This window comes from Punctularia strigosozonata (genome assembly GCF_000264995.1).
Source record: "Punctularia strigosozonata HHB-11173 SS5 unplaced genomic scaffold PUNSTscaffold_12, whole genome shotgun sequence".
NCBI lineage: Eukaryota > Fungi > Basidiomycota > Agaricomycetes > Corticiales > Punctulariaceae > Punctularia > Punctularia strigosozonata.
In genome coordinates, this window is record NW_006767444.1 from 871,405 (window position 1) to 898,804 (window position 27,400).

General features: G+C 55.5%; 10 protein-coding genes across 10 annotated transcripts; 5 read left to right on the top strand and 5 right to left on the bottom strand.

Moving 5' to 3' along the window:
* Positions 1 to 750: 750 nt before the first annotated feature.
* PUNSTDRAFT_19469 (uncharacterized protein) lies at positions 751 to 1,512 on the bottom strand (the record flags this gene model as incomplete). The annotated part of the gene is made up of 2 exons (XM_007387020.1): positions 751 to 1,101; positions 1,285 to 1,512. Coding segments are annotated over 2 exons (579 nt in total), but the record flags the coding sequence as incomplete, so codon positions are not given.
* A 494-nt stretch (positions 1,513 to 2,006) lies between these two features.
* PUNSTDRAFT_137378 (NAD(P)-binding protein) lies at positions 2,007 to 2,740 on the bottom strand (the record flags this gene model as incomplete). The annotated part of the gene is made up of 2 exons (XM_007387021.1): positions 2,007 to 2,657; positions 2,714 to 2,740. 2 exons carry the CDS (start codon positions 2,738 to 2,740, stop codon positions 2,007 to 2,009), a joined length of 678 nt encoding a protein of 225 aa, XP_007387083.1.
* A 310-nt stretch (positions 2,741 to 3,050) lies between these two features.
* On the bottom strand, positions 3,051 to 5,601 carry PUNSTDRAFT_145779 (DUF89-domain-containing protein; the record flags this gene model as incomplete). The annotated part of the gene is made up of 17 exons (XM_007387022.1): positions 3,051 to 3,298; positions 3,353 to 3,482; positions 3,538 to 3,590; positions 3,646 to 3,654; positions 3,709 to 3,719; positions 3,776 to 4,127; positions 4,187 to 4,257; positions 4,314 to 4,324; positions 4,383 to 4,469; positions 4,524 to 4,621; positions 4,675 to 4,780; positions 4,835 to 4,950; positions 5,004 to 5,012; positions 5,064 to 5,174; positions 5,225 to 5,434; positions 5,491 to 5,496; positions 5,555 to 5,601. The coding sequence occupies 17 exons, from the start codon at positions 5,599 to 5,601 to the stop codon at positions 3,256 to 3,258; spliced, it is 1,470 nt and encodes a 489-aa protein (XP_007387084.1). The 3' UTR covers positions 3,051 to 3,255.
* A 135-nt stretch (positions 5,602 to 5,736) lies between these two features.
* Positions 5,737 to 8,444, top strand: PUNSTDRAFT_54729 (NCS1 nucleoside transporter family). The gene is made up of 12 exons (XM_007387023.1): positions 5,737 to 5,946; positions 6,061 to 6,097; positions 6,157 to 6,183; positions 6,236 to 6,417; positions 6,482 to 6,795; positions 6,844 to 6,984; positions 7,043 to 7,065; positions 7,122 to 7,517; positions 7,568 to 7,577; positions 7,642 to 7,722; positions 7,775 to 7,903; positions 7,966 to 8,444. The coding sequence occupies exons 1-12, from the start codon at positions 5,799 to 5,801 to the stop codon at positions 8,164 to 8,166; spliced, it is 1,689 nt and encodes a 562-aa protein (XP_007387085.1). The 5' UTR covers positions 5,737 to 5,798; the 3' UTR covers positions 8,167 to 8,444.
* Positions 8,445 to 9,497: 1,053 nt separating this feature from the next.
* PUNSTDRAFT_137381 (cytosine-purine permease) lies at positions 9,498 to 12,411 on the top strand (the record flags this gene model as incomplete). The annotated part of the gene is made up of 16 exons (XM_007387024.1): positions 9,498 to 9,641; positions 9,699 to 9,705; positions 9,769 to 9,802; positions 9,867 to 9,893; positions 9,956 to 10,137; positions 10,192 to 10,220; positions 10,277 to 10,352; positions 10,422 to 10,558; positions 10,615 to 10,755; positions 10,813 to 10,835; positions 10,892 to 11,287; positions 11,347 to 11,356; positions 11,420 to 11,500; positions 11,562 to 11,690; positions 11,751 to 11,921; positions 12,169 to 12,411. The coding sequence occupies 16 exons, from the start codon at positions 9,498 to 9,500 to the stop codon at positions 12,409 to 12,411; spliced, it is 1,830 nt and encodes a 609-aa protein (XP_007387086.1).
* A 2,666-nt stretch (positions 12,412 to 15,077) lies between these two features.
* On the top strand, positions 15,078 to 17,800 carry PUNSTDRAFT_145781 (uncharacterized protein; the record flags this gene model as incomplete). The annotated part of the gene is made up of 14 exons (XM_007387025.1): positions 15,078 to 15,372; positions 15,429 to 15,527; positions 15,581 to 15,652; positions 15,709 to 15,833; positions 15,888 to 16,050; positions 16,100 to 16,262; positions 16,314 to 16,338; positions 16,389 to 16,512; positions 16,562 to 16,695; positions 16,747 to 16,964; positions 17,025 to 17,058; positions 17,107 to 17,153; positions 17,209 to 17,340; positions 17,396 to 17,800. 14 exons carry the CDS (start codon positions 15,078 to 15,080, stop codon positions 17,619 to 17,621), a joined length of 1,857 nt encoding a protein of 618 aa, XP_007387087.1. The 3' UTR covers positions 17,622 to 17,800.
* Positions 17,801 to 18,278: 478 nt separating this feature from the next.
* PUNSTDRAFT_145782 (uncharacterized protein) lies at positions 18,279 to 20,835 on the top strand (the record flags this gene model as incomplete). The annotated part of the gene is made up of 11 exons (XM_007387026.1): positions 18,279 to 18,635; positions 18,695 to 18,731; positions 18,784 to 18,907; positions 18,964 to 19,049; positions 19,111 to 19,513; positions 19,571 to 19,783; positions 19,847 to 20,276; positions 20,315 to 20,369; positions 20,426 to 20,580; positions 20,642 to 20,716; positions 20,773 to 20,835. 11 exons carry the CDS (start codon positions 18,279 to 18,281, stop codon positions 20,833 to 20,835), a joined length of 1,998 nt encoding a protein of 665 aa, XP_007387088.1.
* A 229-nt stretch (positions 20,836 to 21,064) lies between these two features.
* Positions 21,065 to 22,504, bottom strand: PUNSTDRAFT_137384 (DUF159-domain-containing protein; the record flags this gene model as incomplete). The annotated part of the gene is made up of 5 exons (XM_007387027.1): positions 21,065 to 21,229; positions 21,289 to 21,628; positions 21,723 to 22,004; positions 22,069 to 22,415; positions 22,475 to 22,504. The coding sequence occupies 5 exons, from the start codon at positions 22,502 to 22,504 to the stop codon at positions 21,065 to 21,067; spliced, it is 1,164 nt and encodes a 387-aa protein (XP_007387089.1).
* A 1,281-nt stretch (positions 22,505 to 23,785) lies between these two features.
* Positions 23,786 to 25,698, bottom strand: PUNSTDRAFT_91546 (eukaryotic translation initiation factor 5A-2). Its single transcript, XM_007387028.1, has 7 exons — positions 25,598 to 25,698; positions 25,456 to 25,531; positions 25,322 to 25,404; positions 25,243 to 25,263; positions 24,896 to 25,189; positions 24,216 to 24,834; positions 23,786 to 24,154 (listed from the first exon to the last, which is right to left on the bottom strand). The coding sequence occupies exons 1-5, from the start codon at positions 25,631 to 25,633 to the stop codon at positions 24,932 to 24,934; spliced, it is 474 nt and encodes a 157-aa protein (XP_007387090.1). The 5' UTR covers positions 25,634 to 25,698; the 3' UTR covers positions 23,786 to 24,154; positions 24,216 to 24,834; positions 24,896 to 24,931.
* Positions 25,699 to 26,114: 416 nt separating this feature from the next.
* On the top strand, positions 26,115 to 26,491 carry PUNSTDRAFT_73819 (uncharacterized protein; the record flags this gene model as incomplete). The annotated part of the gene is made up of 4 exons (XM_007387029.1): positions 26,115 to 26,180; positions 26,240 to 26,260; positions 26,313 to 26,324; positions 26,384 to 26,491. The coding sequence occupies 4 exons, from the start codon at positions 26,115 to 26,117 to the stop codon at positions 26,489 to 26,491; spliced, it is 207 nt and encodes a 68-aa protein (XP_007387091.1).
* Between the last annotated feature and the right edge of the window lie 909 nt (positions 26,492 to 27,400).

The following is a 27,400-nucleotide window of genomic DNA, read 5'->3' on the forward strand; positions in this document are numbered from 1 at the left end:
TGGTGCAGTCTGTCGCAACGGGGCGCACACGACGGTTGTCGAGTGTGGGCCGTTCTCGCGCTTCTTTGTGGAAAGAGCGAGTTGGGTCCGCTTCCTTCGGGCGGCCGGGGCCGTTCCTGGCTGGTCTTGGCCAACCTGGCCATCAGCGCGGGCTTCTCGAGACGCCTGCGGTGTTGGCCGCCGACACAACGGTAACGTGCAGTCGTCCGCGCGAGATTAGATGCTGAGATGACCTCACAGATCGCCGGACGAGATCTTTCATCGCTCCTTTTGTTGCAGTACTACAATCGGCGCAAGCTATATAGCGCGTTGTCAACCAGTACATATCACCCTCGATACAGCGGACGGAGAAACGTTTCGGCCTCCAGTGCTTGTCTATCAACTTCTCCACTGCCGCATGCTCTCACGTACCATGCCCCCGTTTCGACCATCTTCCGCCGGACCGCCTTGTCCGTCACGTTCAGCCGCACGTCGTACTGCTCTATCTCGCAAGCGTTGTTGATAATTTCGCGCCCGTGCAGTATCCACGCCAGCCTGACGACCTCGTCCCGAACGTCTTCGTTTAGCCACCCCGCGCGCCTCGTTTCGGCGCCTTCTCGGTAAGACGCAAATAGAGCACGCGCGAACGTCGCGATACGGTCCGCCAGGGGACTGGCCTCGGGCGCGGCCAACAGCTGTATACGGAGATGGGCAGCTATGTTCTGCGTCGGTATGCGTATCATCAACGGATAGCCGTCGCTCGAACGCACCCAGTTGCGCCATGCCACCCAGAGGTCGCCCTGGGCCCGCAAACTCCCAATCTATAACCGCGCTCCTCTTCCCATCGTTGGACACCATCACACTGCCCGGCCACAGGTCCCCGACCTGGAACACGAGCCGATCCTGAGGAACGCTCAGCGACACGTACGCCTCCCGGATGACCGCCGCCAGCTCGATTGCGTCCTCCACGCCCCACTGCGACAGGTGCTCCTGGATGCTCTCCACGATCTGGCTCGATATCATCTTCTGCGAGTCGGGGCTCTCGAAGCTCCTCGGATCGTCCGCGAGCTCCGCGGTCGTGTGCAGGTGCGCGAAGAACGTGCCAAGCTCGGTGCCCAGCGCCTTGGCAACGTCCTCGGCGGGATGGGTCGCCAGCCAACGGTCCAGCGTCACCATGTCCGTGCCCAAATCTTCGAGCACCAGGACGTGCGCATCCTTATCGAACTCGAGCAGCCGAGAGAATCGAACGTTGCCCGGGGGCGTAAACTTCGTTCCCAGCAGCTCCAGCGCCCTCGACTCGATCACCTGGCGGAACTCGGAGAAGGGGACGGCGGGTCCGAGGGCAGCGACGAAAGGCGGCGCGTACTTCAAGATGAGCGTCTCCCGGGGCGCAAACGCTGACTTCGCTCCCGATGACGATCCTTGCGATGTATGTGTAGCACGCACGACGACGTTGACGAGGCCACCTTCGACGGGCTCAATTTGCCATCGATGTCCCGGATCTTTTCGTTCCAACCACGCAGAGAAATCAAAGAGATCGAACGGGGACATGACGATCGGATACGAAGAGAGTCGTCAAACAGGCAAGTAAGACCGTAAGACGAGGATGAGGTCCCACTGAGCAGCGCCATCATCCCGGGTTCGTCGTGGCCTATTTTTAGATCGCCGCATCGGACCACCGGAATAGCCGAACTGTCTCTCTAGTCTGCCACGAAGTACAGTTCGCGTATATGCATCATATTCTTCGCCTTAGTGATAGTAAGAGTTGACACAGAAGGCGCGCAACGATATCGAGTGCAGATTTCTGGTCATTGTAAGGCGGACTTCACAATCCCCCTCAACTCCTCTTCAGACATCGTCTTAATACCAAGCAGCTCATTGTCCAATTTCTTCAGCAGAGGTTGGAATCCTTCTCCAAACAACGAGCACTTCACCATCCAGATCGCCGCGTCATGGTCGAATATACCCTGCGCGAGCTTCGCGTCCACCTTCGCCTTCAGGTCCACCGCCTTGCTCTCCGTGATCTGCTACTCCTCCCCAGGCGCCAACTCCTTCGCGATGTCGACTATCTGGCTTTGGCTTATGGCCGCGTCGTGGAAGTACACCGTGCGGTTCTTCGTCTCCTCGAGGTGGCGTAGCACGCCCACGACGCCCTTGCCGACAGTCGCGAGGGTAGTCGCGCTCAGCTTCTTCGCCCCGCCCTCGTAGATCTCCACCTTCCGCTCTTTCATCGAGCCCAGCAGGAAGCCGGTGTAGATCCCACAATTGAGGAACGGGCCGCAGTTGACGACGGCGTACGTGAGGCTCGACGTGGCGCTCGCCTTCTCCAGGTACTCCTGCACCTCGACCTTGGACGCGTACACGGGAAGCGCCCGGACCGCGGGCTGCTGAAGGTCGTTGCCGAACTCCGAGGGCAGGAATCGCTGCACGCCCGCGGCGACCGCCGCGTCGATGATCTTCTTCTGCCCGGAAAGAGCGCCGCCGCCGACGGTCGAGACGACCCCGTCGACATCCCTCAGCGCGGCGGTAAGCGATGCGACCGAATCGTAGTCGACCCTGCGAGCGGTGACACCCGCTGGGATGCCGGAGGGAGTATCGGTACGAGAGAGGACGATGACGTCGAACTTCGCTGCAACCAGTTGTTCGACTACGGGAAGACCGAGGGTCGCGCCAGTTCCCTGTGGTAGGAATCTTTCAGTGTAGTTAACATGAAATGCAGGACATCAAGCCTCACCCCTGTGACTGCAACCTTGGACACCATTGCCGAGCACTAACGAGATAGTTTCCGTGAACGTGAATGCTCTCGTCGGTGACCTACGTGTGTTATGAACGATAGAAGGGCCCTTCCTTGCCGCGAAAGTTATACAACGCGTACGCGATCGGGAAGAAACTTCGGGAGCAGCACAAGCTTGACCAAGGAGCGTACGAAGAAGTAGCACGTCGACCGCCCATGCGGGTCCGAGGCGGGTTAGATGATACTGAGCGAGTTGGCGACCCACCTTGAGGTACCCACACAATGTGGGCACGGATAAACAATCATGTACCAATTGCATATGCGATCACCCTGGACCTTGTTATACGATAGCATTCCAAGTAGCAAGGGCGGGGAAGGTATCGGGATGAATGTGCTCGAGATCGACATGCTTGTCGACTGTGCTAAGGTCAGGCTTAACCATAACTCCATCACATCTTGTATCGGTTTTGCGTGTGTCAATTGTCAAAGGACATATAGGGACTTCTTGTGACCATGGACATGTGCATCTAACCGAGAGTCCTTCAAGTCTGTTTCTTCGCCGGACAGAACGATATGAGGGCATATCTGTCGCTCTCATCAGCTCAAATGAAGGATAGACATCGTGAAACGTTCACTTACTTCCCGTTAACACGCCACTTATTCCCCTGCTCTTGGTCGAGCTTGTCAGCCACTTCGCCGTTTACGCCAGCAACAACATCCGCCTTGCTCGTGCGTAAGCTCAGGATGGGGAAGCTACCCGCCAACGGGCCTGCAGGACGATCGATCAGTTAACAAGCGTGCAGACGGCGTCGCTACGAGTTTACCTATGGCAGTCTCCCAGGGCGTGAAGGCAGGCCACCGAACGTCGCCCGTCAACCTAGAGTGAGATGATTATGAGCTTGATCTCTGAGGATCAAAAACGCGTTACCCACTTTCTATAGCTGCTCGTGATCGTCACAATCAGAAATGCCCAGATATGTTTGCACCGCACTCACTGGAGGTCACCCTAAGCATTATTACATCAACATTCATCGTCATATGAGTGGACAAGAACATTTTCACCTTGAATATCACCAGTCCGCTCTCCTTAGCAAGCTCCTCCCAGAGCTCGGTTGCTCGCTCCTTCATATCCCAATAAGCATATGGCTGCGTCCAGAACCCTCCTTTCTTCACGACATCCCCTTCCGTTACGCCCCTAGGACCAAGAGGTGTATCGGCTGGCACAGAGAGCGCAAATTTGCCTTCGTCGATATATCGCTTCCATCTAGAGACCATGGCTTCTACGTGTGCCTTCGACTGCTCGGCCGTTTCACGGTTGGAAGGGGGGAAGAAGGACGGGTCCGACAGAGATTCAATCAAGGCGCGGAAGTCCGGAGGGGTGACATCTGAAACAAACCAGGGGATAAGTTTCGGGCTGTAAGAGTAAAGAGTGAACGTTCACAGAGATCACAGAGAAGACTGGAGAAGACGTACTGGAAGACAACTCGGGAGACGTAAGGCGTGTAGGTAACAAGGAAATCGGCAAAGACGAAGTCTGTGAACAGCTGAAAATAGTCCAGCTGTTGAGCGCACACTAGGGCCACAACGTTCGCAATCGTACCTCGTAGCCCGCTACAAGAATAGGGATCAACACGTGTGGAACATGATCGTCTTCACGAAAACTGTGTACCATTATCAAGTGCAAAATCGACCCTGCCGCCTTTCAAGGTCTTCAGGTGCGCCCAAACCGTGTCTTGGTCGTCGCGCAGGATGAAATCTGTCACAGAGTGCGTGAGCCATCGTTGGTGGCTACGAAAGTGGGCGGACATACCTTTCCTCTTCTCCTGAGCGTCACGTCCCACGGACTGGAGATCTTGGATATCAGCGTGGCTGGGATTTGTCAATAATGATAGATCGGTCGCATTCCCCCTGAGCAGAACGTCAGGGACATGATGGTATGACAACGCCAGAAAAAACCGAACCACAGGCACATCTGAACCATCTCTTTGAACAAGACGCCGAGTTTGTCGGGATCAGACTCGAGGGTATCCTTCTCCTCGCTAACTTCGTGCAGGGTAGTGGCGAGTTCTATGCATAAAGGTTCAAAAGGCATTCGCGCTTCGAGGTATAGTTAATGCGCACGATATATGGCGTCGCCACTGCTCTTGAGCGTATCCATCTTCTGACCGAAGAAGGGGTCGAACGATTGCCAAAACATGGAAGGAGACGTCGTGAACCACGAACGGAGAAGGCGGTATCTGGTCGGAGCTCAGCGAGGATGTCCGATGCTAGAATCGTAGTGAGCGCGTACAAATAACATCTGAGAACAAGATCAGCCTAAATCTTCAACACAATGCAGGACATGCCTCACTCTGCGTAAAGCCAGGGAGCGGTGAACCAAGTATCCTTATTACTCTGGCTGAGTTCGGCAAGTTCCGTGTTATAAAGCTCCACGAAAGGCTCATTGTCGGACGGAATGAGTCTACACAGTATGTTAAGAAGCTGACACGACAGATAGTTTAGGTTACGCACTCCAGTTTGTGATCTCTTGCCATCTGATACTTCAGTTTGCTGATTGTGCCGATGATATCCTTGCTAGCCTGGACGCGGACGTCGAGCTCTGCGCGCTTGTCGTCTGCGATGTCCTGTTGCATCTCCATAGCACAGTCATGATTGAGTCGATGAAGGTGGTCGATTATGCCAGTGAGGATGATTGGCCATCTCTTGTACACGGTTTCGTAGCTGCGCCACGATGGATCAGGACTTCCGTTAAGTGACCATCGTGACGGATCACACACGAGAAACTGAAGAGCGGTTCAGGTCAGAAATGAGATTTGCTGCTACTCCTAACACCGAGCGTACCAGTTCTTGTCGGTCGGGTCATACGGAGGATATGGTGCTTTGAACATCCTGGCCCGCGGCGGTCGTTCGGTCGAGGGTACGGGATCGTGGCTGTGCCGCTCCCTTATCTCTTCCCTCCGCCGTGCTTCTCGGAAAGAGCGAGGGATATCTGTCGGAAAATGGACATGGAACACTCGCGGTCCCCCATCCCATGTTATCGGCCTCCTCTTGCCTTTGCCTCTGACCCTTCCTCGTTCAAACCGACATGGCATCGTGGTTGAAGGCCTCAACATGGGAGCTTGAGCCTGATGCCGGAGATCCCGCAGGCAAGGGATGGAGCAACAAGGATATGGAGCCTGTCCCTCCGCATTTGCGGACTTGGTCGTCGTTCAACTATGTCATGTATTGGGTATGCTCTCAGCCTGTTTTCTACACGCCGACAACTTATTGTACCTTAGATATCAGGTTAGCATGCCCTTGGCAATGCTGCCGCACTTCAAGTTGGTCGCTAATGAAACCCTACCACCCAGATGCCACCAACGTTGCTGTCTGGGAGCTCGCGTCGTACGTACACTGAGTTGCATGTCGCAAGCGGAAAGGGTCCTGAAGCTTCCCTGCTACAGCTCCATGATCGCTATCGGACTCTCATGGTACGTGCACACGCCCTCTTCGTGAACGCCCGCTCAATGTGGAAGCGCGTAGGCGTCAAGCTCTCCCTGCTATTGCCCTTGGTCACATTATCATTTCTGTGGTGATGGTTGCCAACGGCACGATAGGAGCACGACTGCACGTCCCGTTCCCGGTGCTGAACCGCAGCTCTTTTGGGTTTTACTTCTCCTACTTCTCAGTCATCAGCCGAGTGGTGCTGAGCATGTTCTGGTTCGGTGGGGTTCATCTCGTTATATTGTCGAATGCAGTCATTAAACAAGCTCCGAACACGTCCCGCAGGCATCCAAACGTACACGGGCAGCGAGTGCGTGTATCAAATGCTGAAAGCGATATGGCCATCTCTCGCGCACCTGCACAACGACCTCCCTGCTGGTGCTAACATAACGACTTCAGGCACGTTTCTTATATGTGGTTCGTTTGTACTATCTCAAATTTCTTCGTGGCAAACAGGAATGATGTGCTACTTCCTGTACTGGCTCATTCAATTCCCGCTCATGCTGGTCTCACCCCAAAAGATTCGCTACCTCTTCACTGCCAAGGGCATCATCGTCCCCTGTGCCTGGCTTGCCATGTTAATCTGGTCCTTCATCAAGGCAAGTCAGCGTGTGCCTGGGCTCGGTCTTTGAGCTAACACCATCTAGGTACCTTCTGAATCTTCCGAAGGATTGTTCGCGCAACGTAGCAGCCTGCACGGATCCAAACTATCTTGGGCTTGGCTGAGTGCGCTGAACTCTGCGCTTGGGATATACTCGACGTTAGCTGTCAATATTCCTGATTTCACAGTCAGTTGTATACTATTCCCAAAACGTTTCGACGTGATGCTGACATTGTACAACTTAGCGATACGCAAAGGATGAGCGAGCGTAAGCCGCGTTTGGATCTGCGAACATGACTTTCAGTAGCTGACTTCGCACCACAGGCAATACATCCAGTTAGGGATTATCCCCGTTGCTTTCACTTTTTGCGGTTTCATCGGCATGGCCGTCACCAGCGCGGGCATCCACCTCTACGGTGAGGTTCTATGGGACCCGCTTCGACTTATCGACAAATGGGACAACCGCGCTGCGGCCTTCTTCGCCTCCTTCGCTTTCGTCCTGGCCACTCTCGGTACCAACATATCTGCAAACTCGCTTTCTGCTGGCAACGATATGGCCGCTCTTCTCCCCAAGTACATCAACATCCGACGCGGACAGGTGATCTGCGCTATCCTTGGAGGATGGGCCCTGGCGCCTTGGGAGATCCTGGCCAATGCGACGGGATTCTTAAGCTTCATGAATGGGTATACCGTATTCCTGGGGCCGTTCGCAGGAATCATGTACGTCTCGATGCTTCATACTCGTTGCTCGTAGTCTGATCATTTCATAGGGTGACAGACGTACGTTTTTCTTTTGTCTATGCGGCTATATTGTTCACAGAATGACATTCTTCACTACACCCAGTACTGGCTCATCCATCGCTGCAAGGTTGACGTACCGGCGATGTACCTGCCGCAGGGCCGCTATCGCTACATAGGCGGTGTTGTGAGTGCCACTGATCATCGGACGTCGCAATAGCTCTTACACAAGTGCATAGAACTGGCGGGCAGCGTTGGCACTCCTCTGCTCGGTCCCACCGACGATGCCAGGATTGATTAACTCTATAAACACGAACATCAATGTGGGGAATGCGGTACACCTCTTCGATATCGCCTGGCTCTTTGGGGTATGTTTTGCGACGATTTACAATCTCGCCAAGCCAACTCTGTTGACCGTGTACAATCATAGTTCGTTGTTGCATCCGTGGTTTACTATGCTGCTTCTACGTTCTTCCCGGCTAAGGAGACGTACCTCGAGGAGGCCATCTACGTCCTGTACGATGAAGAGAAGGACGGGACCCCGTCGGCGGATAACGACGAAGAGAAGTCACAAGAAGGGGAGGTCGAGAAGTTCATGCCTACGTCGCAGGTTTCTACCCGTATGGTCTGAAACCGAAGTGCCGTGTTCATCTCCAGAGTTCGAGGACCGTCTTAGGAACAGGTGGATAGAACGAATCTTATAAGATGTGTGGTCCGTCAATGTGACATGATATATCTTATCGTCGATGAGGAATGAATGACTACATGGCGATTCTTGGAGTGACGGAGGTGTTAGCCGCGATCTTTTGCCTATATTCCTTCTGCGCATGGCGCATCCCCTGGAGTAGACGTGTGATAACATCCCGAATAGTAGTTGATAGGTGTCTGCCGAGATTCTCCGGCGTGGTTTCCTCAGAAAGACAGTTGTCAACGGCGGGGCGGAGGTCACCTGGGATGGATAGCAAAACACTAAACCATCATTGAATACAAATATCTCCCCCTTGCGGATCGCAATACTCGCCTCATGTCGATATCATAAGTAACAAATGCAGATACTACTGCATATATGTTGCTCGCAATCTGCAAATATACGCCGCTGATTTCCGAATTTGTTTTCTTGAACTGGACCCATAGAGTCAGGTATTCGAGCAAGGTCTTGATAGAGAGTAGTAAACGCGATATCGCTAGCTCAACCGGCGGCCGCTAAATATGACATGAGTACTCGCAGTGCGCGCATAACCAGGATGGAGTGGCAGTCACTGACTTTGCCTCGAGAGGGCGCAAGACGGCTATCAGGCGTTGCCGACGGCTTCGCGGAGTTTGAGGATGGAACGGAGTTGTCCCGAGACCCAGGCGTAGGTTGATGTTGACCTAACGGAGGTTGTGGCGCTCTTGCTGTAGGCATGGCGTGACGGAGCTACAGGAGTCTTGGATAGGCTGAATATCGGTTGTATCTTTCGAGGGGGGGAGCACCGTAGGGACGCGAACTGGAATCTCAAACCGGCTATGTGGACTTGGTCACGTGTAACTCTTTGACATTGCGGTCTGTCAAACGCGTTCCTGTCCTTCATTGCTCTCTTTCTCCCTCGGCATAGTATGAGCTTCGAGACCTGGCTACCGGTTGATTACTGAGGTGGAGCGTTTTTCGGCATCCCCACGGACAACTGTTCGTCGCGTCCGCATCGGCAACGACATTACGGAGGTGGACCGAATGGATTGCGCGACTACCGCGATGGTCAATGCTGAGTCCGATGTGGCTGTGTGGTTTACTTATAACCGTACCTTTCGTCCGGCCGCACTTCTCGAGGGGAGCAGAAGGTACCATGAGAGTTACAACAGTCGAAAAAAGACCACGCAGCGCGCGCGGTCGCCCGCTCCGTCTTATCTTCAAGAAGAACCCGCTCATGCTGGTCTACTCTTCACCTTATACTCGTTCTCTTCCCCCATCATAACAACTTGACCATGGCATCCTGGTTAAAGGCATCTAATTGGGAGCTCGAACCTGATGCAGGCGACCCCGCAGGAAAAGGATGGAGCAACAAGGATATGGAACCTGTCCCTCCGCACCTGAGGACTTGGTCGTCCTTCAATTATGTTATGTATTGGGTAAGCATATCAACGCTGGCGGATCTTGGCCGCGACCTGAATAAATCTGCTCCTTAGATTTCAGGTGAGTCTGAGGTATAAGGACCTTTTTCACCCAGTACCGACTCACGTTGCTCTGCGCCCCAAGATGCCACCAATGTAGCGGTTTGGGAGCTCGCTTCGTGAGTGCTCCACACTATAGACTCGATGGTGTCTGCCCATTGACAAGCAGCGGTGGAAATGTAGCTCCATGATTGCTATTGGTCTCACATGGTACGCGTGATAGCTAGCATATCGTCTGGTACTCCGGCGTCATTGACCATTCGAGCTCCCAGGCGCCAAGCTCTACCTGCAATTGCGCTTGGCCACATCATCCTCTCGATCGTTATGGTTGCCAATGGCACGATCGGAGCTCGATTGCATGTCCCCTTTCCAGTGATGAACCGCAGTTCTTTTGGTTTCTACTTCTCCTACTTCTCAGTCATTAGCCGTGTCGTTCTCAGCATGTTCTGGTTTGGTGAGCATCGTGTTCATACAGTCAACATCCCCCATCTCAACAATTCTGATCCAGGCATTCAAACCTTTTCGGGGGGCGAGTGCGTCTATCAGGCAAGCGTGATATCACTATTCCGGTCGGTCGCCTGATCCTTGTATAGATGCTCAAAGCGATTTGGCCTTCGCTTGCACACCTCCAGAATGGCCTGCCTTCCGGCAGTAACATCACAACATCCGGTAGGTAGTTTGTCCTTTATAACGACATTTTGAATCACTGATGAGCCGTAACCTGTTCCGGGAACCCAGGGATGATCTGCTATTTCATCTATTGGCTCGTCCAATTCCCCCTGATGTTCGTGTCTCCTCAGAACATTCGCTGGTTGTTTGTCGTGAAGGGAATTGTGGTCCCTTGTGCCTGGCTTGCGATGTTGATATGGTCTTTCGTCAAGGCAAGCACTCGTAGCTTAGGGCGTGGGTCGTATGACTGATTATACTCCAGGTGCCTTCCAAATCTCCAGGAGGATTATTCGTACAGCACAGCAGCATCAGCGGCTCGGATCTTTCCTGGGCATGGCTCGCCGCACTCAACTCTGCCCTCGGGCTTTATTCAACGCTCACTGTCAACATTCCTGACTTCACGGTTCGTTGCATGAAATTAGCGCCCGTTCTGCCAATGCATTACTGACTGTTGCCACAGCGTTACGCCAAGGACGAGCGAGCGTAAGTCAAGTTCATGGTGTTAACGTCTCATGGCGCTAATTTAGATGCTGTATCAGTCAGTTCATCCAACTGGGTATTATTCCTATCGCCTTCACGTTCTGCGGCTTCATCGGTATGGCTGTCACCAGTGCCGGCATCCACCTCTACGGTGAGGTCCTCTGGGACCCTCTCCGCCTCATTGACAAGTGGGACAACCGCGCGGCTGCGTTCTTTGCCTCGTTCGCATTCGTCCTTACGACACTCGGGACCAACATTTCCGCAAACTCACTCTCGGCCGGCAACGATATGACCGCGCTCCTGCCCAAGTATATAAACATCAGAAGAGGACAGGTCATTTGTGCGATCCTGGGTGGTTGGGCCATGGCTCCGTGGGAGATTTTGGCCAACGCTACGGGGTTCTTGAACTTCATGAATGGATACACAGTATTCCTGGGTCCATTCGCAGGGATTATGTATGTATCACCTTAGAATGTTTTCGTCGATGTGGACGCTCTAACCGAATTTGCCTCAGGGTGACCGATGTACGTTACTATGCTACTAAACCTGTGGTCAAGGTCTAGATTGACGTGATTGATCGCAAACAGTATTGGCTTGTACATCGCTGCAAAGTCGATGTTCCGGCGATGTATCTGCCTCATGGTCGATATCGCTACGTCGGTGGCGTGGTGAGTCTTTCCGAACGCGAACACTGCCGCGCCTTTCATCAGCTCATACGGGATGCCACAGAATTGGCGTGCAGCATTTGCGCTCCTCTGCTCTGTACCCCCGACGGTGCCTGGGCTAATCAAGTCGATCAACTCAAACATCGAGGTTGGGTCCGCAAAACACTTGTTTGACATCGCGTGGTTATTTGGGGTACGCCTTTTCTCATGTCCGTTCTCCAGAGTGACACACTGACATGAAACATTTGTCAAGTTTATCGTGTCGTCCCTGATTTACTATGCCAGTTCAACGCTCTTTCCGGCGAAAGAAACATACCTTGATGAAGCGATCCACGTGGTGTACGACGAAGAACCGAGGGCAAGCATCTCTGTGGATGTTGGTGACGAGAACACCGAGGAAGATAACAAGAAATTTATGCCACCGGTGAAGGTCTCGACGTATACAGTATAAGACCGGGGCGACGGAGGTGATCACAGCGAGTTCGCGACCAGCGTTACCAGGGTGAAAGGATGAACAAGAAGAGGTGCCAGATCGTATACATGCTTTAATGTAAAAACTGCTTGGAAGATATCCTATCGTATAGCTTAGGACGGTATCAGTGCACAAAATCGACCTGAAAGACAAGGGCGTCACTACGCGAACGCGTGACTGATCAATCGATCACGTGCAGCGCGACTTGCACACCGCGAGCGGACGCGTCGACGTCGCCCCTCCTTACCTCCTTCCTCGATACAACTACGTCCTGCCCCTCCGCTGGTCATCCTCGGCACCCACACCTTTCCCCGCCCTCAACGCTCCAGGCGGCCTGTCCGCCGCGCCCGCACCTGTGCCACCAACCTCGCGTCCCCATCCAGCCAACATGTCCATTCCCGTCGTGGAGTGTGCTCTAACCCTAAGGACTCCCTCTCGATGATTGCGATCCCCCCCTTGCTCGTGCGAACCTTCTCGTGGTCAAGAGCGACAGGCTAGCGTGACCCGTGCTTCAACTGCGACGGTGTACGACTGAAACCCCCAAGGCTTCGACGCGGTGATGACAGACCCTCCATGCTCGTGCATCCGTCGCTCGCGATGATGGCCCTGAAACTCCACCGCGCATCTCCGGAACATGTCGCTGCCACTTTCCGCATTCCGCATCTCATACGGATATCGGGCGCGTCGCCTCGGGACCTCGCGCCTTCCGCCGGCTCTGCTACTTCCGCACAGAGTAGTCGAGTGGGCGCTGACCTGGCCTCGCAGTGCTCCTCTCGGGCTATTCAATGTAGCATCCGCTGATGCTCGGCGCGAGAAGGCGACGTCGGATGGCTGCGTATCATACGATTGTGGTGGCGGTCAAGGCGTGCGCGAACATCAGAGAATGCGTCCCTCGGATATGATGGAGGGCACGGCCGGAGCAAGTTCCCCGCGCGCTTGAGCACGGTCTCGTCATTCAATCTGCGCAAAGTGGCACTCGTACGGAACCTCGCAGGTTCTCTCACCCGCCACTTGTCGCTCAGCCTTTTAGGTTGTGCAACCTCCGATCGAACTCGAATCACGGTACAGCTTCGCATATGTGCCGCACACATACCGAGCACTCCGCACAGGATCCAATCTATCGACCTCTCCTCGAGTGGCGCATCTTCCCTGCCTGCCAGGTCAGGATGCGGCGCGCCTGCTCCCCACCTGGCAACCTTTCAGCTGGATCGCTTGCCATGGGTCGCCCCCACCGTCCTCGCAAGTCACCAGTTCATCTGGGACTTCAGACGGCGGACGGACAGGGACCCTAAAGCGTTGGCTAGCGCAATCAAATCCGCATGGCTAAGGGGACGCTGTAGACGGTGGACCATCACAGGACTGCGACGTTGCACGCGGATCAACAGGACCCATAACGGAAAGTGTGGTCCGAGGACTCAATGACTCAACGAAGTTGGGCAGAATGCGTAGGCGCCGCTGTGTTGGAGAATGAGGTGTCGGCTTCGGCTGTCGATGAACTCGTGCTCCCTCATGCTCATCATCTGTTCCCCTTATCGTGCCCTTCCCTTGACGGAAGGCGCGCTGTGAACTGTCCACAGCGCTGGTGCTACCCGCTCCCGCGACGCTGCTCACACAAGTTTGAAGTTAGATGCGGCGCACATCCTGACCGCGCCAGATTCGGCCACTCGGGTCGTCACGATCGATCTCGTCGCGGAGACCCTTCGGCCGTGAGTCGGATTGACGCTCTCCCAGGCCGTCAATCGCGAAGGCCCGACGTTGCCTTAGGTTGCCGCCCGCGCTCCGCCAAGATTTTTTCGCTCTACTGCTTGGCTTTGCACTCCCGCCGCCTTGGGCCCGCTCGTGCGAGGACACGCTCCTAGATCCTGCCAGATGCGATACCTACGGGCATCGGGCCGCGTAGTTGCGCAGCCCCGTCGCATCAGAGTTTCGGCTCGCTTTGGTCCGGATCTGGTTTGGCTCGTCAGCCACGAGCGGAGCAGCGGGACCTGCACCTCGAACTGCCGGGAGTCAGCGACCGCTTGGCGTAGATGCGCGGGATCTACGGCTTCCGATGGGTGTGTCAGTGGCTGGTTGGCGGATTACGCACGGGGAGACGCAGCCGATGATCGACGAAGGCGAGCGGTGGATTGTGCATGGCTCCTGCTGGTCCCGTTTCTGGCGCTCAAAGGTCAGGATTCATCTTACATCATCTTCGTGCAGTTGCTTCGGTCGCGGGCGGGCCTCGTGGCTGGCTGGCCTGGCGTCGAGCTTCTCGTCGCTGGATGTATCCCCAGCTTGATCTTCGGGTCGTTGGGTGAGGCGCTGGTCGACAGTTGCTTTGCTGGGCCCTGCTGGCTGCTGTTGGCCCATTGGAGCAGAGTGGGAAGTATGCGCCGCGTTGTTTCGCTGCCGTTCGGTAGCGCATTTGCAGGAGGGCGGCGCTCTGTGCCGGTCGAGTAGCGGAAGATGTTGGTTTGCGCCTTGGCGCGAATGGCACGAGGTTTTCGAGACGGTGCTATCGATCCTCAACAATTTTTTGAACCTTCGCTGGCTTTCGTGGCCGCTGAACGACCAGCATACCCTACTATATATTTGTACAGCATGCCTGACCTCTATCGTCGATGTCCTCCATCTTGAGGTCATGCCTACCCGGAAGTCCGTCGGGTCATCAGGAGTCTGAACCGCGATGTGATATCGAGTAATGGATGCATGATGCTGGGAGTCCTTCATATCCGAAGGCGAGAAAGATGTCTGTCCGCAAATTGACACAGGACGCGGTTCAACCGGGGACACAGTCACGGACTACGGGCGCTGCGAATGGCAGGGTGAAGGAGAAGTCCGTGGACTGAGACTCGAGAGGCGTTGAGATCAATATGTTTTGTGGATCTCCGGAGTACTCTTGTGCTGAGCTGAGTATACGGTCCGAGATATCTTGCACTTTACGGAGCGGGTCTAAGATACGCGCAATAAGATGAAGCAAGTACTACTGTACGACTCTTCTGTACTTATCGCCGCGCCGAAGCCACACGGGAAACATGGATTCGGACGTGAGAGCCTCATGGCAGCTTGTTCGCGTGCCTCGCCATAGGTCGCCTTTGTTGAGCGTAGACTTGATCACCGACGTCGACCATGGAGGGCAAGGGAGAGGGAGATCCGACTGTCTTCGTGAAACTCGTGCAAGTACCTCCTCCGGCGCCAGTTGCTACAACCCGACGGCTTCTCCTTGGGATCTCTCTGGCGTTGTCTGCATCCTTTGCTCTGTACCACAACCTCGGTACCGCTCCGAGCGTAGCAGGAACGGCGCTTCCTCAGACCTATGCTGTCTGCTCAGACTCGAAGGACATATGGACCGTTGACGAAGCTTCGCCTCGAGTGGAATGCGTAGGCATCAACGAGGGATATATCCTTGCTACGGGCGCGTTCGGTGCGGTTCCTGCGCTTCATTGTCGTATGGACCATGGCTTATACGCTTTTTCACAGAGGAAGTGCAGTCGCGCGTCGCCGAGCGAGGTGTTTCTCCAGAGGAGCTTACAGTGTATAAGGTGAAGTCTGGGTCGGTCGTCCTTCCAGGGCTGGCAGGCGAGTCTCTATGCTCAACTCCGGTGTCTCTTGACTGACCACGGCTCTTTCAGATGCGCACGCTCACGTACTCGACTATGGGTTCGCTATGCAACTGCCGCTGGCAGGCTCCAGCTCGGTCTCCGGTGAGCCGCACGGATTTTCTACGCAGAGTGCCTTTGGCTGAATTTACGCTCCCCAGAGGTCGTTGACCGTGTTCGGAAGTATATACTCTCCCGCCCTGACGTTCTGAACGACACGAGCCGATGGATCCAAGGGATGGGTTGGGACCAGACGAGATGGCAGAACAAAGAATTCCCGACGGCAGTGAGCAGTTTGGACTCTCTTTACCGACACTTCACTGATGCGTACTCGCTCTAGAACGATCTGGATAGCGACCCATTGCTGCGCGGACGGCCGATCGCGTTGTCTCGTGTAGACGGACACGCGTCATGGGTCTCGAATACGGTGTTGGATCTTATGGGAGATCTCCCGGACACTGTCAATGGCGGGGCCATCCTCCGCGTCGATGGCAAACCTACTGGTGAGCGTCAGAAGTGGCTCACTCGTCCGGAGATTCATACTAGCTCCAGGTGTCTTCCTCGACAACGCCATGGGCCTCATTCCCATTCCGTCCTCTTCTCCGAGCGAGCTGCACGAATATGCCGAGAGGACGTACAAAGACGCTCTGGCGGTGGGATTGACCTCAATACATGACGCCATGTCGTCACCGGACAGGATCGCGTTCTTCGCCGAGTACGTTATGAGCCCGTTGCCGCCATTGATCCGATATTCAATGACATTTAGACAGGCCGAGGAGGGTAATCTTCCAGTGAGCTTGCTCTTTCTTGACAAATTTGTATATCTTGAAAGACTTGCCAGCTCCGTTTGTACCTCATGGGCAACGTCAACTCCGATAATTACTGGGGAAAGCAAATCCCGAAACTCTTCAACTATGGCAAGGATGCCCGCCTGAACGTCCGCAGCGTCAAGCTCTTCACGGATGGTATGGACGACGCACTTCGTTCGCTGCCGCATCATAACCTGGTATGCAGGAGCACTGGGATCGTGGGGCGCAGCGCTCCTCGAGCCCTACTCCGACAACAGCAATACCACCGGTATCATGCGCAGCACACCGAAGGCCCTCTCTTCCCTGGTGAAAAAGTTCTGGAAAGACGGGTTCCAGGTGGTCAGTCGTGCTTTTTTATTCCTTCTATCCGGCTTAACCGTCTTCGTGCAGAACATTCACTGCATCGGCGACCGCGCCAACAAGGTGGTGCTCGACATCTTCGAGGATATTCTTGCCAGCAAGCCACTCGCGGGGATCTTCGGATACGGAATGAACACGAACGTAACAGAGATGCGGCCCCGAATCGAACACGCGCAGATCATGCAGCTCAGCGATATAGAGCGCGTTGGGAGGCTGGGTGTGATTACGAGCGTGCAGCCCACCCATGCGTAAGTCGATTTGTTCTGTACGTTGGGGGTGCAACACTGAGATTTCGATTTTTTTTGCAGTACGAGCGATATGTGGTATGCGGAAACACGTTTGGTGGGTACTGATGGTTGAGCGTTACCTAAATAACAACGTTGGTGACAGGGGTCGGAAAGAATCAAGGGCGCGTACGCGTACCAAACTTTGCTTCAGTATGCTCGATTCTCCTCATATTATAAGCAGCGTCTAAGTCGAATGTCTCCTTAGAGCGTCACCCGTGAAGGTACTCCCCTTGGGGTCCGACTTCCCTGTTGAGGGCATAAATCCGCTGCTCGGATTCTACGCCGCGGTGTCACGCTTATCTACAGATGGGAAGTCGCCAGCAGGGGATGAGGGATGGTACGGGACCTCTCCTTCATCTCGTTTGAGATCGTCATTGATAGGCGTGTGGCAGGTATCCCGCAGAAAAGCTCACTCGGGAGCAGGCCTTGAAAGGGATGACCCTCGACGCGGCATACGCGTCGTTTGCGGAGAGCGAGCTCGGCTCGCTCGTGCCCGGGAAGAAGGCCGACTTCGTCGTCCTAGACGGCAACATCATGACCGTGCCCGTCCACAAGATTCTGAGATCGAGGGTGACTGCGACCGTGATTGACGGAGCTCTTGCATACGGGTCCTTGTGATGATATACATCGCACGGTATCTCCATTCACCGCACACCTTGCGCCGAAATAGGACATCGAAGGACGATATCGGGCTTCAGGTGACTTGATGTGAAGTACTCAGTGTACTCGAGTACATCATGTCGTAATGAGCGTAGCAGGATGTGCAGGGAATATGCGCGACTATGCATATTATGTACTGCACAGTGCCCTAGTATCAGCATCAAGCATTAGGCATCGGGCCCAGATCAAGGTTGGAAAATGACGACGGGGTGTCCCAGGCGCCGACGTCATGGCGACCTGCTGGAAGCGAAGTTTCGCAGGGATTCGTCCCGCGCTTCTCTTCCGACGTCCAGGTCTCATATACCGTCAGTACTTGCAGCTACAGCCTACAGGGCGTGGAGCAGGGCTCGATTAAACATTGGCACGGCCACAAATGCCATCATACTCGACAAGGCTTGAAAATCGCAGCTTTCGAACCTTGGACTTCGTCGTACATAAAATGCTATAACGCTATGAATGCCGCTTTTATCAAATTGCTTCTGGCTGCGTGCAATGCATCGTGTCCGATCTTGGCGCCAGGAATGCGGCCTGTCGCCGTATGCCGGTGAATCGTCCAATTTTTTCGACGGCCGCTTTTCTACAACCAGCCGCACCGTCGTCGTCCGCCAAGACGCTATGAGGACCATCGAGGAGCTCGCCAAGACTGTGAGCTGTATGAAAACCAAAAAGGAGAAGGCCGCCGAGTTTCTCGCCCACATGAACGCCCTAGATGCTTTTGAGCGCGAGAGAACCGAGGCGGGCATCTATGCGTTCCACAAGGATCGGCTGGTCTATATGGAACCCATCGCCGCGTTGATGAAGGCTCATGAGATCAGTTGGGCAGACCTCTCGCCGCTCATTCCCACCACTGATTGGTCTATAAAACGAGTGCCGTGCGCCTACCTGAACCCAATGAACAAGGCGGACCCGGAATGCAACAAGGAAGGCCTTTTCTCGTGCTCTACGTGCAGATTAGTCAAGTACTGTTCCAAAGTACGCGTACTATTTCTATCGCGGCTTGGATGAATGCTTACCGGGTACGTCACCACCAGGAGTGCCAGGCAAAACATTGGAAGATACATTCCAGAGGTCAGACCATGGTGTGCGCTTTTGGATCTCACTCGTTCACATCAAATCGTAGACTGCAAAAACAAAAGGAAGGGGTGGAAGCCGCACTGGGTCACAGAAGGGCGGACGCCAGAATACTCCGCGTCAACGGACATCTCTCAGGAGGGTTCGGATCCTCTAAGGCATCGCTTGACTCTGTGAGTCTCTTCAAGGATAAGGTGGTTGGCTTCATTCTGATGCCCTGGACGCGAAGCTGGGGCACTTTGCCTGCATACGACGTTCTAAATATCGCACAAAACGAGGGAACTTCCGTAGGCAGTCTCAACCTCATGTTCGCAAGTGCGTGCTTATGCCGTTTATGCCTCGTGCCCTGGCGTGATGTCTAATCAATGGATGCCAGACTCGGGTGATCTTCGCAACGTTATAAAGACAGTGAATTCTCTCCCACTCGACTTCCAAGGGAAGACGACTATCGTGCTCAACGACCGTGATCCATGGATTACTGTGCGCAATGCCGTGATACTACGAACTCTCCGAGCCTCCGGGGACAAGAGGCTCCTTGCAGATATCGCGTACCATCTGTGGTATTCTGCATTCATCCCCGACTCGTACAGCATGACCTACGGCGACTATATCCATGCCATTGGCGTTCACACGGGGGATCGGTATGACGTCAATTTGGGGGCCGCATCTGCGCTTCATGTAGAAGTAACGGCAGACGTGCGCGCACTGTGCACGTCGCTCGTCGCGTCCGGCCACTTGTATTCATCCCGCGAGGCAGCTGTTGAGTACTCCATAGATCGGTGGGTTTACTTCGCGTAGCCCGCGGCGTTTCATGTATTTGACCTATTTTGCACCAGACTCCGCGACGACTCGCATATTGATCTCCACGACCGCCACTACTACAGGCTTCGACCGTCCCACCGGTTAGCGCTACGCGAGTACCGCTCATTCGGCTGCGTTGTACCGTTTGGCACGCACTTTACTCATTACCCGTCTCCGAATCGTCTGCTCTTCTCTCCTAAAGGGGAGTGGCTTCAGACTTCCGACGCGGATCCGCTCAACTCTTGGGAGTACGTCCTCTATCATTGTCACCCCTTCTCATCGGGACCCATAGTTGACCAAAACGCGCGCAGCATCGAGGACGTCATCGAGGCCGGCAAAGCTTACGGCGCCAACGAGGAAGACGTCTACGGCTGCTTCTACTTCTACGTTACGGACCAGCTTGTCCAGTTCGCCGAACGGCTGGCCAACCTACGTCTGGTGTTCAAGCTCTTCAACTCGGAACCGAACGCGCTCGCGGCGTCGATCGTGTGCAACGGGAAACGCAGGCCGCTCGGCATCCCGAAGAAATTCAGGTTCGATCGGATCGACGTGTCGAACATGATGGACTTCGACTTTGGCGGCGTCGGTCCGACGTTGGAGACGTGGGGAGGGCTGCTGAGGAATAGCCCGCATGCGTGCATACTTGGGTATTTCTCGAGTTGGCCGGACGGCGAGCCCGATGCGGACGAAGCTAGCAATATATTAGAAGAGCTGCTCTCGTCTGGAAAGGCGCGTACCTTTGTTCTCCGACCCAGACCGCAGGCTCATACGTCTCCCAGATCTCCATGCCACCAGTTACCGACGATACCGCAGATTCCAACAACCATAATGCACGTGCGTCGTTCATCCAAGTCGGGCTCGAGGTGATGCACTCATCAGCTAGTTATCAGAGATGGCGTGGGCCATGGCGGCTCATTACCATGTTTGCGCGGCACTATACGATAACTCGGAAGCGTTCGAGGCATATCTCAACGAGGAGGGTCTTGAGCAGGCTCTCGAACGGAACGACCTAAGACGAAAGGAGGTCCGTACCGTCCTTCCTCGGGTGCGTTCACGGTCATATATATCTAGCCATCGACTAGATGTACTGAAACGTTCCTGTTCAGCGCCTCGGAGTTCCGTTGGATGCCCCGCCTTCGGCCCTCCCGCATTTCGAATCGGACGACAGCTGGTACTTGAAGGTGTGTCTATCTTCGACATGTTCCGCCCATGTGTGGCGCTGAACATACTGTCACAGACGACCATAGGGATCAGCATGTGGAACGAACGCTTCATCGAGATCGCGCGAGCTTCTTCATGAGGTCGGAAAGCGCCGGCATATACGAAGTGGTGCCTACGCCCAGTGCAATAACGAGAATGAGATAATGAGGCGGGGATAGATTTGAAGCGTGGAATCTATATTACAGACACGATAACGTACAGATGTGCGAGCACATACACTATTATTTAGAATACAAAGAACGAACAAAGCACAGCAAAACATGCGATAGCAACGAAAAACAAACAATGCCATAGACTGAGTGCAATCTTCAAGCCTTCTTGAAGAATTGGGTGATCTTGGGAACGCCGTCCGAGCTTGCGGTCACGTCCTTCTTGGCCTTCTTCCTCGGACTGGGCGTAGCACCCGATTTACGAGGCTTTTTTGTAGGAGTAAGCGGCACGGGAGGTAATGATTTAGCTTCAGGCACCGGTTTCTGTAGCAAGGCCCTTTTTAGCCAAAGCATGCGAGAAATAATGGGGATGGGGTACATACCTCGTCGATGTATTCCACCTGTCCACTATCATCCCAAGCAATCAATTTTTCTACTTTCTCTTCAGATTCTAGTTCATCGACCGTTTTGACCGGTGATGGCGAAGATGAATGGGAGCGAGGTCTTTTGTGGCTGGTTACTTTTATCGGGGTCGCGGGCGCAGAAGACGAAGGTTCTGCGTTGAACGACCGTCCATCACCCGAAGCGGAGGTGATCTTCCTTGGGGACTTGGCCTTGGCCTTGGCAAACATCGCTTCGATCCCGTCCTTCCGTTGAGAGATAGGGCGTATGAAACTATCGGATTCCGTCCCCACTTTCCCCACCTCCTTCGGCACTGGATAACTGGGAAGCATGCATCAATTGGACTTCTTTGGCTCAAGGAAGAGAAAAGGCTTTAACGTGCCATTCAAGGGGATGCTCGGTATCATGATATGACTTCACAATCTCGGTCAGCTTCTGTGTCCATGTCCGGCTCGAGGTGTCGAGCCACGCATCCAGTGTCGCCTTGCTGGACAGTATGACAGGCTGGCGATCATGGAGCCACATGAACTCCTCGTTCGCTTCCGTGGTCACGATTGTGAACGTGTACAAAGGCTTGCTCTCGCCTTCGAGCACAGTGCAGTCGTACAAGCCTGCTAGGAACATCGGCTTGCCCTGCTCTGCGTGCTTGGTGAAGTGGGGTAGGCGGTCTTTACCCTTCTTGAGCCACTCAAAGTACCTACAAATCAGGCGTTGCGGGTGAACTAGTGAGCACCCGAAGAAAGGTAAGAGGCGGTAAATACCCTTCACAGATGACGGCACATCGGTTCTTTCCCTTTATGCTGTTCCACATAGTACCGCTCTCAAATCCCACGAGGTTCTCCATGCGCGCGTTAGTCGTGTTCAGGCTTTTATCTTCGTGCTTCGACCAGTGCGGCACCAATCCCCATTTCATTGTCTGGATCACATATGGAACATTTGACGCTTTGTCGCTGAGACGGCCGTCGGTAGCATTTCGGCGACGAAGAACAGGGGCGTATGAGCGGGGCGCGATGTTGTGTCGCGGAGTGAACGCGTCCTCGTCGATCCATTCGAGGTCCTCGTCCGACGCGTCCGACGCATCACCGACTACATGTCGAATACTGGGGCGCTACAGGCGTACAATTCAGCTGGAGCTTGGAATGCTAACGTCGCGAATGATAAAAGCACCGGTAAACCGAGAGAATATCGTCCGCACATGAATAGCGCATTGAAGAAGGGCCGAAGCTCGAAGCGTTGAGTGACGAAGGGTGTCGCGGGTCCCGCCGCGGTCCCAGCAGGGCACGCGCTCGCTGCTCTCAACGTCCACCACCGAGTGGCAGCCCCCTCCCGCTCGCCGCCCCGCCCGACGCTGACGACCGCCCGCGATGGACGGCGCGGCCTTCAAGCTCCTCGAGTCGGCAGCGCACCGCACGCTGCACGCTCACGCCTTCTCGCGCACGTCGTCTCAGGCCTCGCTCGCGCTTACCGACCTCCTTTCACGTTACCTCACGCTGCTGCTCACCACGAGCGCCAGATACGCGCAGCATGCCGGGCGCACGGATCTTACGCCAAGCGACGCACTTGGAGCCCTGGAGGATCTCGGCGTGAACTTAGAAGAACTGAGCGACTACGTGAGCGAGGGCAGGGAGCTTAACCGTTACGCGGTCTATTCGGGACGCAGGCTCGAAGACTTGCGCGAGTTCAAGGGTCAGTCGCGGACGTGGACACGGGCAGCGCGTCATGTTGACCCTGTAGCTTGCAGCGGCCCTCGCGGACGGCCTGCGGGAGGATCGCGACGACGCCATTCCTTTGGTGTACGCACCAATACCGGAAGATGTTTTCATAAATTCCGATGACGAAAACGAAGACGAACCTATGGAAGAGGAGGAGGAGAGTATACCCTCTCACATTGAGCAGCTCAAGTTCAAGCTGGCAGAAGCAAACGCAGATGCTATGGACGTCACAACCGATGCGCCACTTTTGCCATCACCTCTTTCCGCTCCCGAACCCGAACCGCCCTCGACACGCCGCCAACCGACGCCACCACTCCCCTTGTCGCCCATCTCCAACCCTTCCTCGCCCTCCCGAAAACGTCCCCGTACAGCCGCCTGGCGCCCGCCAGCGCACATCCCCGACTTCCTCCCGCCCTTCCCGAGTCAGCCTGCCGCCGACGAAGCGCCCGAACGCCGCTCGCCCTCACCCATACCCGATCTCCCGCCACGCCTCTCCGCCACTGGAACCTCGCCCTCCGCAAAACCCGACGACCGAAATGGAACGGAGGCGCAAGTATCAGCACCAGCGGCGCTCACCCAGCCCTCCGCCTCTACCAGCGCCGCCGTCGCGGATTACCTCACCCCCGTCCCCTACGACCAGTCCACCCTCTCCTCTACGCCACACTGGCATCTCCCGCAACCACCCCGCCACCTGTCCACCCCCTCAACCACCCCCATCCGACCGCCTCACCTGCAGACGCCGCAAACGGAGCCGGCGCTCATCCAGGCTTACCACCACATCCTCACGCACCCGCCGCCCAAGACGATCACGGCGGTGAACCCGTCCCGTTACCGCGTCGCGCTCGCGCTCTTGCGGGAGGCCGAGGTTCGCCCGCGATGGGACCCGCCGGATACGCTTTTCGGCGCCTCCGCGCCTAACCCGCCGCGCGTCGTCGCCCCGCCGCCGTCGCACGCCGTGCCCATCGTTCCCGCCAATACACCCGCCACGCCAGCAGACGCGAAGGGTGACGGCGGGCGGGAGAAAGTCCCGCTCCCGAGCGCGCCTCCGCGACCCGTAGTCTACCCGGAGCACATCGCGCCGTCCATCTCACAGCAGGGCTCGCGCCTGCCCGAGCTCGCGCGGCAGATCCTTCCCGTAAGCGTTCCTTCATCGACGGCGGAGTAACTTGCGATCTAATGCCATATGTGCAATTCAGCTCGCCGTTCATACGCGCGCCACCAAACTGTCGCATCCGCCGCCGCTCTGGCGTGGCTCGGAGAAGTTGATCTATCCACCTGCCGTGCCCGCGCCGTGGAACGGGTATGCGGCGGAGCTCGCCAAGGAGTCGAAGGAGAAAGGCAAAGACAAGGACAAGGCGAAGGATGCGACAATCCTGAAAGACGCGAAGATGTATGCGACGTGGCCTTACGAGCAACGCTCCTACACCGACGATCTTCCTGCGCATCGTCGCACGCGGGCGCCGACGCTACAATCTACGGGGGCGCCCTCGGTGACTGTGCCGGCGAGTCGACCACGGAGTATGAGCAAGGACTTGCAATCGTAGCCCACTGCCTTCCCTATCATCCGCCTCTTACTACACTCCTCATTGCCTCTGCTTTGCCGATGCCCGCCTCTATTCTTACTCCACCGCGCTTGTACACTTGTGTTTAGCTGACCATTCCGAAGAGCTCCCCGACTGCAATACAAGCAAGCGTGTTACAGGATTGAGCATGCGAACTGAGAACACTCGTAAGGCGTTCCTTTGCCCCTCTCCACAGCCCTGGCGACAGATACATGCGAAACAAACACACTGAGAGAGTGAGATGACATCGATACTGTCGATACAAGGCAAGATGACGTCAATTCCTGACGCTTAGGAAGTGCATATATGCGTACCAGAGCAGAAAAAAAAAATGAGAGAAGGCGACCCGACTATTTGGGAGCCTCCTTGTAGGAGATGGCCTGCTCCTCGCCCATGGCGGAGACGACGGTGACGAGGAGGTCCTTGCCATCCTCGAAGCCTTGAACAATCTGCTCGCCAAGCTCGCCCTCGGGCACGCGCACATCATCCTTAGCAACCGAGTCCTGGGACATGAGGGACATGAAACCGTCGTCGATGTTCATGAGTTGGTACTCAGTGCGGCGGACGTTGGGCACGTCCATGTTGTGCGTCGACGGGCAAATATCTTCCTGTGGGGTGCGTGAGAAACTATGAGGCGAGAAGAGAAGGCATGCATGCGAACCAGTTTTTTGCCGGTGAAGATCTAATCAGACACAGTGAGATCAGCGAGAGCTGCAAGGTATACAAGGCGAGGTCCTTACGTCGATGGCGACAAGGTGGACCTTGGCGTGTCCGTGCTTGCCGGTCTTCGAGGTAGACATGTCAACGATCTTGCACGGGCGACCTGCACAGAAACTGAGCCTTTGCTACAGGCAAGACATGGGCGTATATGTACCCTTGATGACGACGTGTCCGTTCTTGCGAAGGGCAGAGCATTGCATCGGGTACGTCGTGGACGCGCCGGCGGACGCCTGGGTAGCAGGAGCGCACGCGAGTCAGTCCCACCCGTGCCTCTAGACGATCGCAAAAGTGCGCACCTCCTGGAAATCGTGGTTGTGCTCGTCGTCAGACATGATGGTTTCGTCAGATGCGGGTGAGGTCTAAGGAGGGAGGGTCTAGTGGAGGGAGAAGGAGGGAGGCAGAGCGGTGCGGAGCGCAAAAAAGTCTTCATCGATCTATACATCTCCACGTGCATTGATTATCTAAGCGGCGTTCAAGCGGTGATTTCGTCCAGGTCCTTTGCACGGCGCGAGTCGCTAACGTCTATTCTTTTCCAGAGCGCTTCGTAGTATACACCTCGCGTTCATTTGGTAGCGTATGGATCGCATGTTTGTTTTTTGGTTCCGCTCCGGTACATGGTCGTTGGGCGTCCACGGGCGCTTGTGCTTTGATCTGACTCGGCTCCGGGCGGCCAATGCTGTAGCACGCTGATGTCAACTTTCCCACATGCCTTCCAGATAATTCATACCGCGATCATCCAGCAACGGGTTACGAGCCTTTCTGCCGCAGTCCAAACCCCCCTTGTTTCTGACCACCATAACTGCTCAGGCGACCATGCATCCGTACGGCGGAACGCCCATCTGTCCACGATGTAACAAAGCGGTTTACGCCGCGGAGCAGGTGCGCCGGATGTTGCTTCCCGTGGTTGCTTGCAAGTTGACATGGGATCCGTGTATTAGGTGATGGGCCCGGGGAGAAAGGTGTGTCATCTTGCTTCGCGGCCGGGATGCACGTTACTAAACGTGTGCGTAGCTGTATCATAAGGTGGATCCTTGCAGCTTATCGCCCGCGAACGGACTGGGACTGAAGGCCGACCTTTTCAGCCTTGTCTATCATGTATGATCTGCAAGAAACGGCTTGACTCGTACAACCTTGTGGAACACAATCATGAAGTATGCTTTCCATCCCTGCCGGCGGAAACGTTCGATTGATGATCACTCCCTCTCTAGCCTTACTGGTAAAATGACTTAGTCTCTCGATGCACTTGATGAGACGCTCACCGTTCACCTCAGTAAGAACTGTCACGTCAAGACGTTTGGCACTCGCGACCTCCGCCACGCCAACCTTCCGACAGTACCAAGCTCGCCACCGCTCTCTCCAACGCGCACAGGCTCGTCATTGCCTTCGCCACCGACCTCCCCCGGCCGGACCTTGGCCGCCTCCCCGCCTCCATTGCTAGGACGGCCTTCACCCGCAAGCGGATTCAATGGTACAACGTCAGATGGGCTGAGGCGCACGGGGACGCTTGGCAGAACATCCTCTCCGAGCCCTATCCTCCGTCCGAACCGCACCCACAGTCCACGCTCGTCCGTGAGCCTGACGCCACTCTCGCCTTCGGGATCTGCTTCCTTCGCATCTATTCCAGAGGAGATCAAGGAGCAACCTGTGGAGACAAACGGGACGGCGGATGACGCAGTTGTTAATGGAATCGACCAGGAGGCGGCTTCGCCGGCACCAGCGAGTGCCCACAGTACGCCATCGGACGCTCAGTCGCAAGGCGAATATCGACCGCGTCTCTATACGCCTTCCACCATCCCCTCCGCCTACACCTCCACTCCTCTCGTCTCGCGCTCCCTTTCCCGCCCGAATCCGCCTACCACCACCACTCCTTCCTCATCAGGCACTAACTTTCAGTCCTCCACTGTTGGCCCTGCCATGTCGAAGACGATGTCCATGCCTCCACTCCAGCCCACGATGACCGGCACGCGGTACGGTGCCGCCCTCGGAGGATCAGGAGCAAGCATTGGCCCCGCGTCGCCTCTGCGTCCCACCGCGACAGGTGGCGCCGGGAGATCGTGGGGCGGAGGGACTCCGCAGTGCGGGAAATGTGGAAAGAGCGT

What these genes read in the sequence shown, in the direction of transcription:
- PUNSTDRAFT_54729 (XM_007387023.1), top strand. Translation starts at nt 5,799, where the DNA reads ATGGCATCGTGGTTGAAGGCCTCAACATGGGAGCTTGAGCCTGATGCC. An exon ending in GCTGAGCATGTTCTGGTTCG is followed by an intron (nt 6,418 to 6,481) that starts GTGGGGTTCATC and finishes CACGTCCCGCAG; the next exon opens with GCATCCAAACGTACACGGGC. An exon ending in TAATCTGGTCCTTCATCAAG is followed by an intron (nt 6,796 to 6,843) that starts GCAAGTCAGCGT and finishes AACACCATCTAG; the next exon opens with GTACCTTCTGAATCTTCCGA.
- PUNSTDRAFT_91546 (XM_007387028.1), bottom strand. Translation starts at nt 25,633, where the DNA reads ATGTCTGACGACGAGCACAACCACGATTTCCAGGAG. An exon ending in CGGACACGTCGTCATCAAGG is followed by an intron (nt 25,405 to 25,455) that starts GTACATATACGC and finishes GTTTCTGTGCAG; the next exon opens with GTCGCCCGTGCAAGATCGTT. An exon ending in TCCACCTTGTCGCCATCGAC is followed by an intron (nt 25,264 to 25,321) that starts GTAAGGACCTCG and finishes GTGTCTGATTAG; the next exon opens with ATCTTCACCGGCAAAAAACT.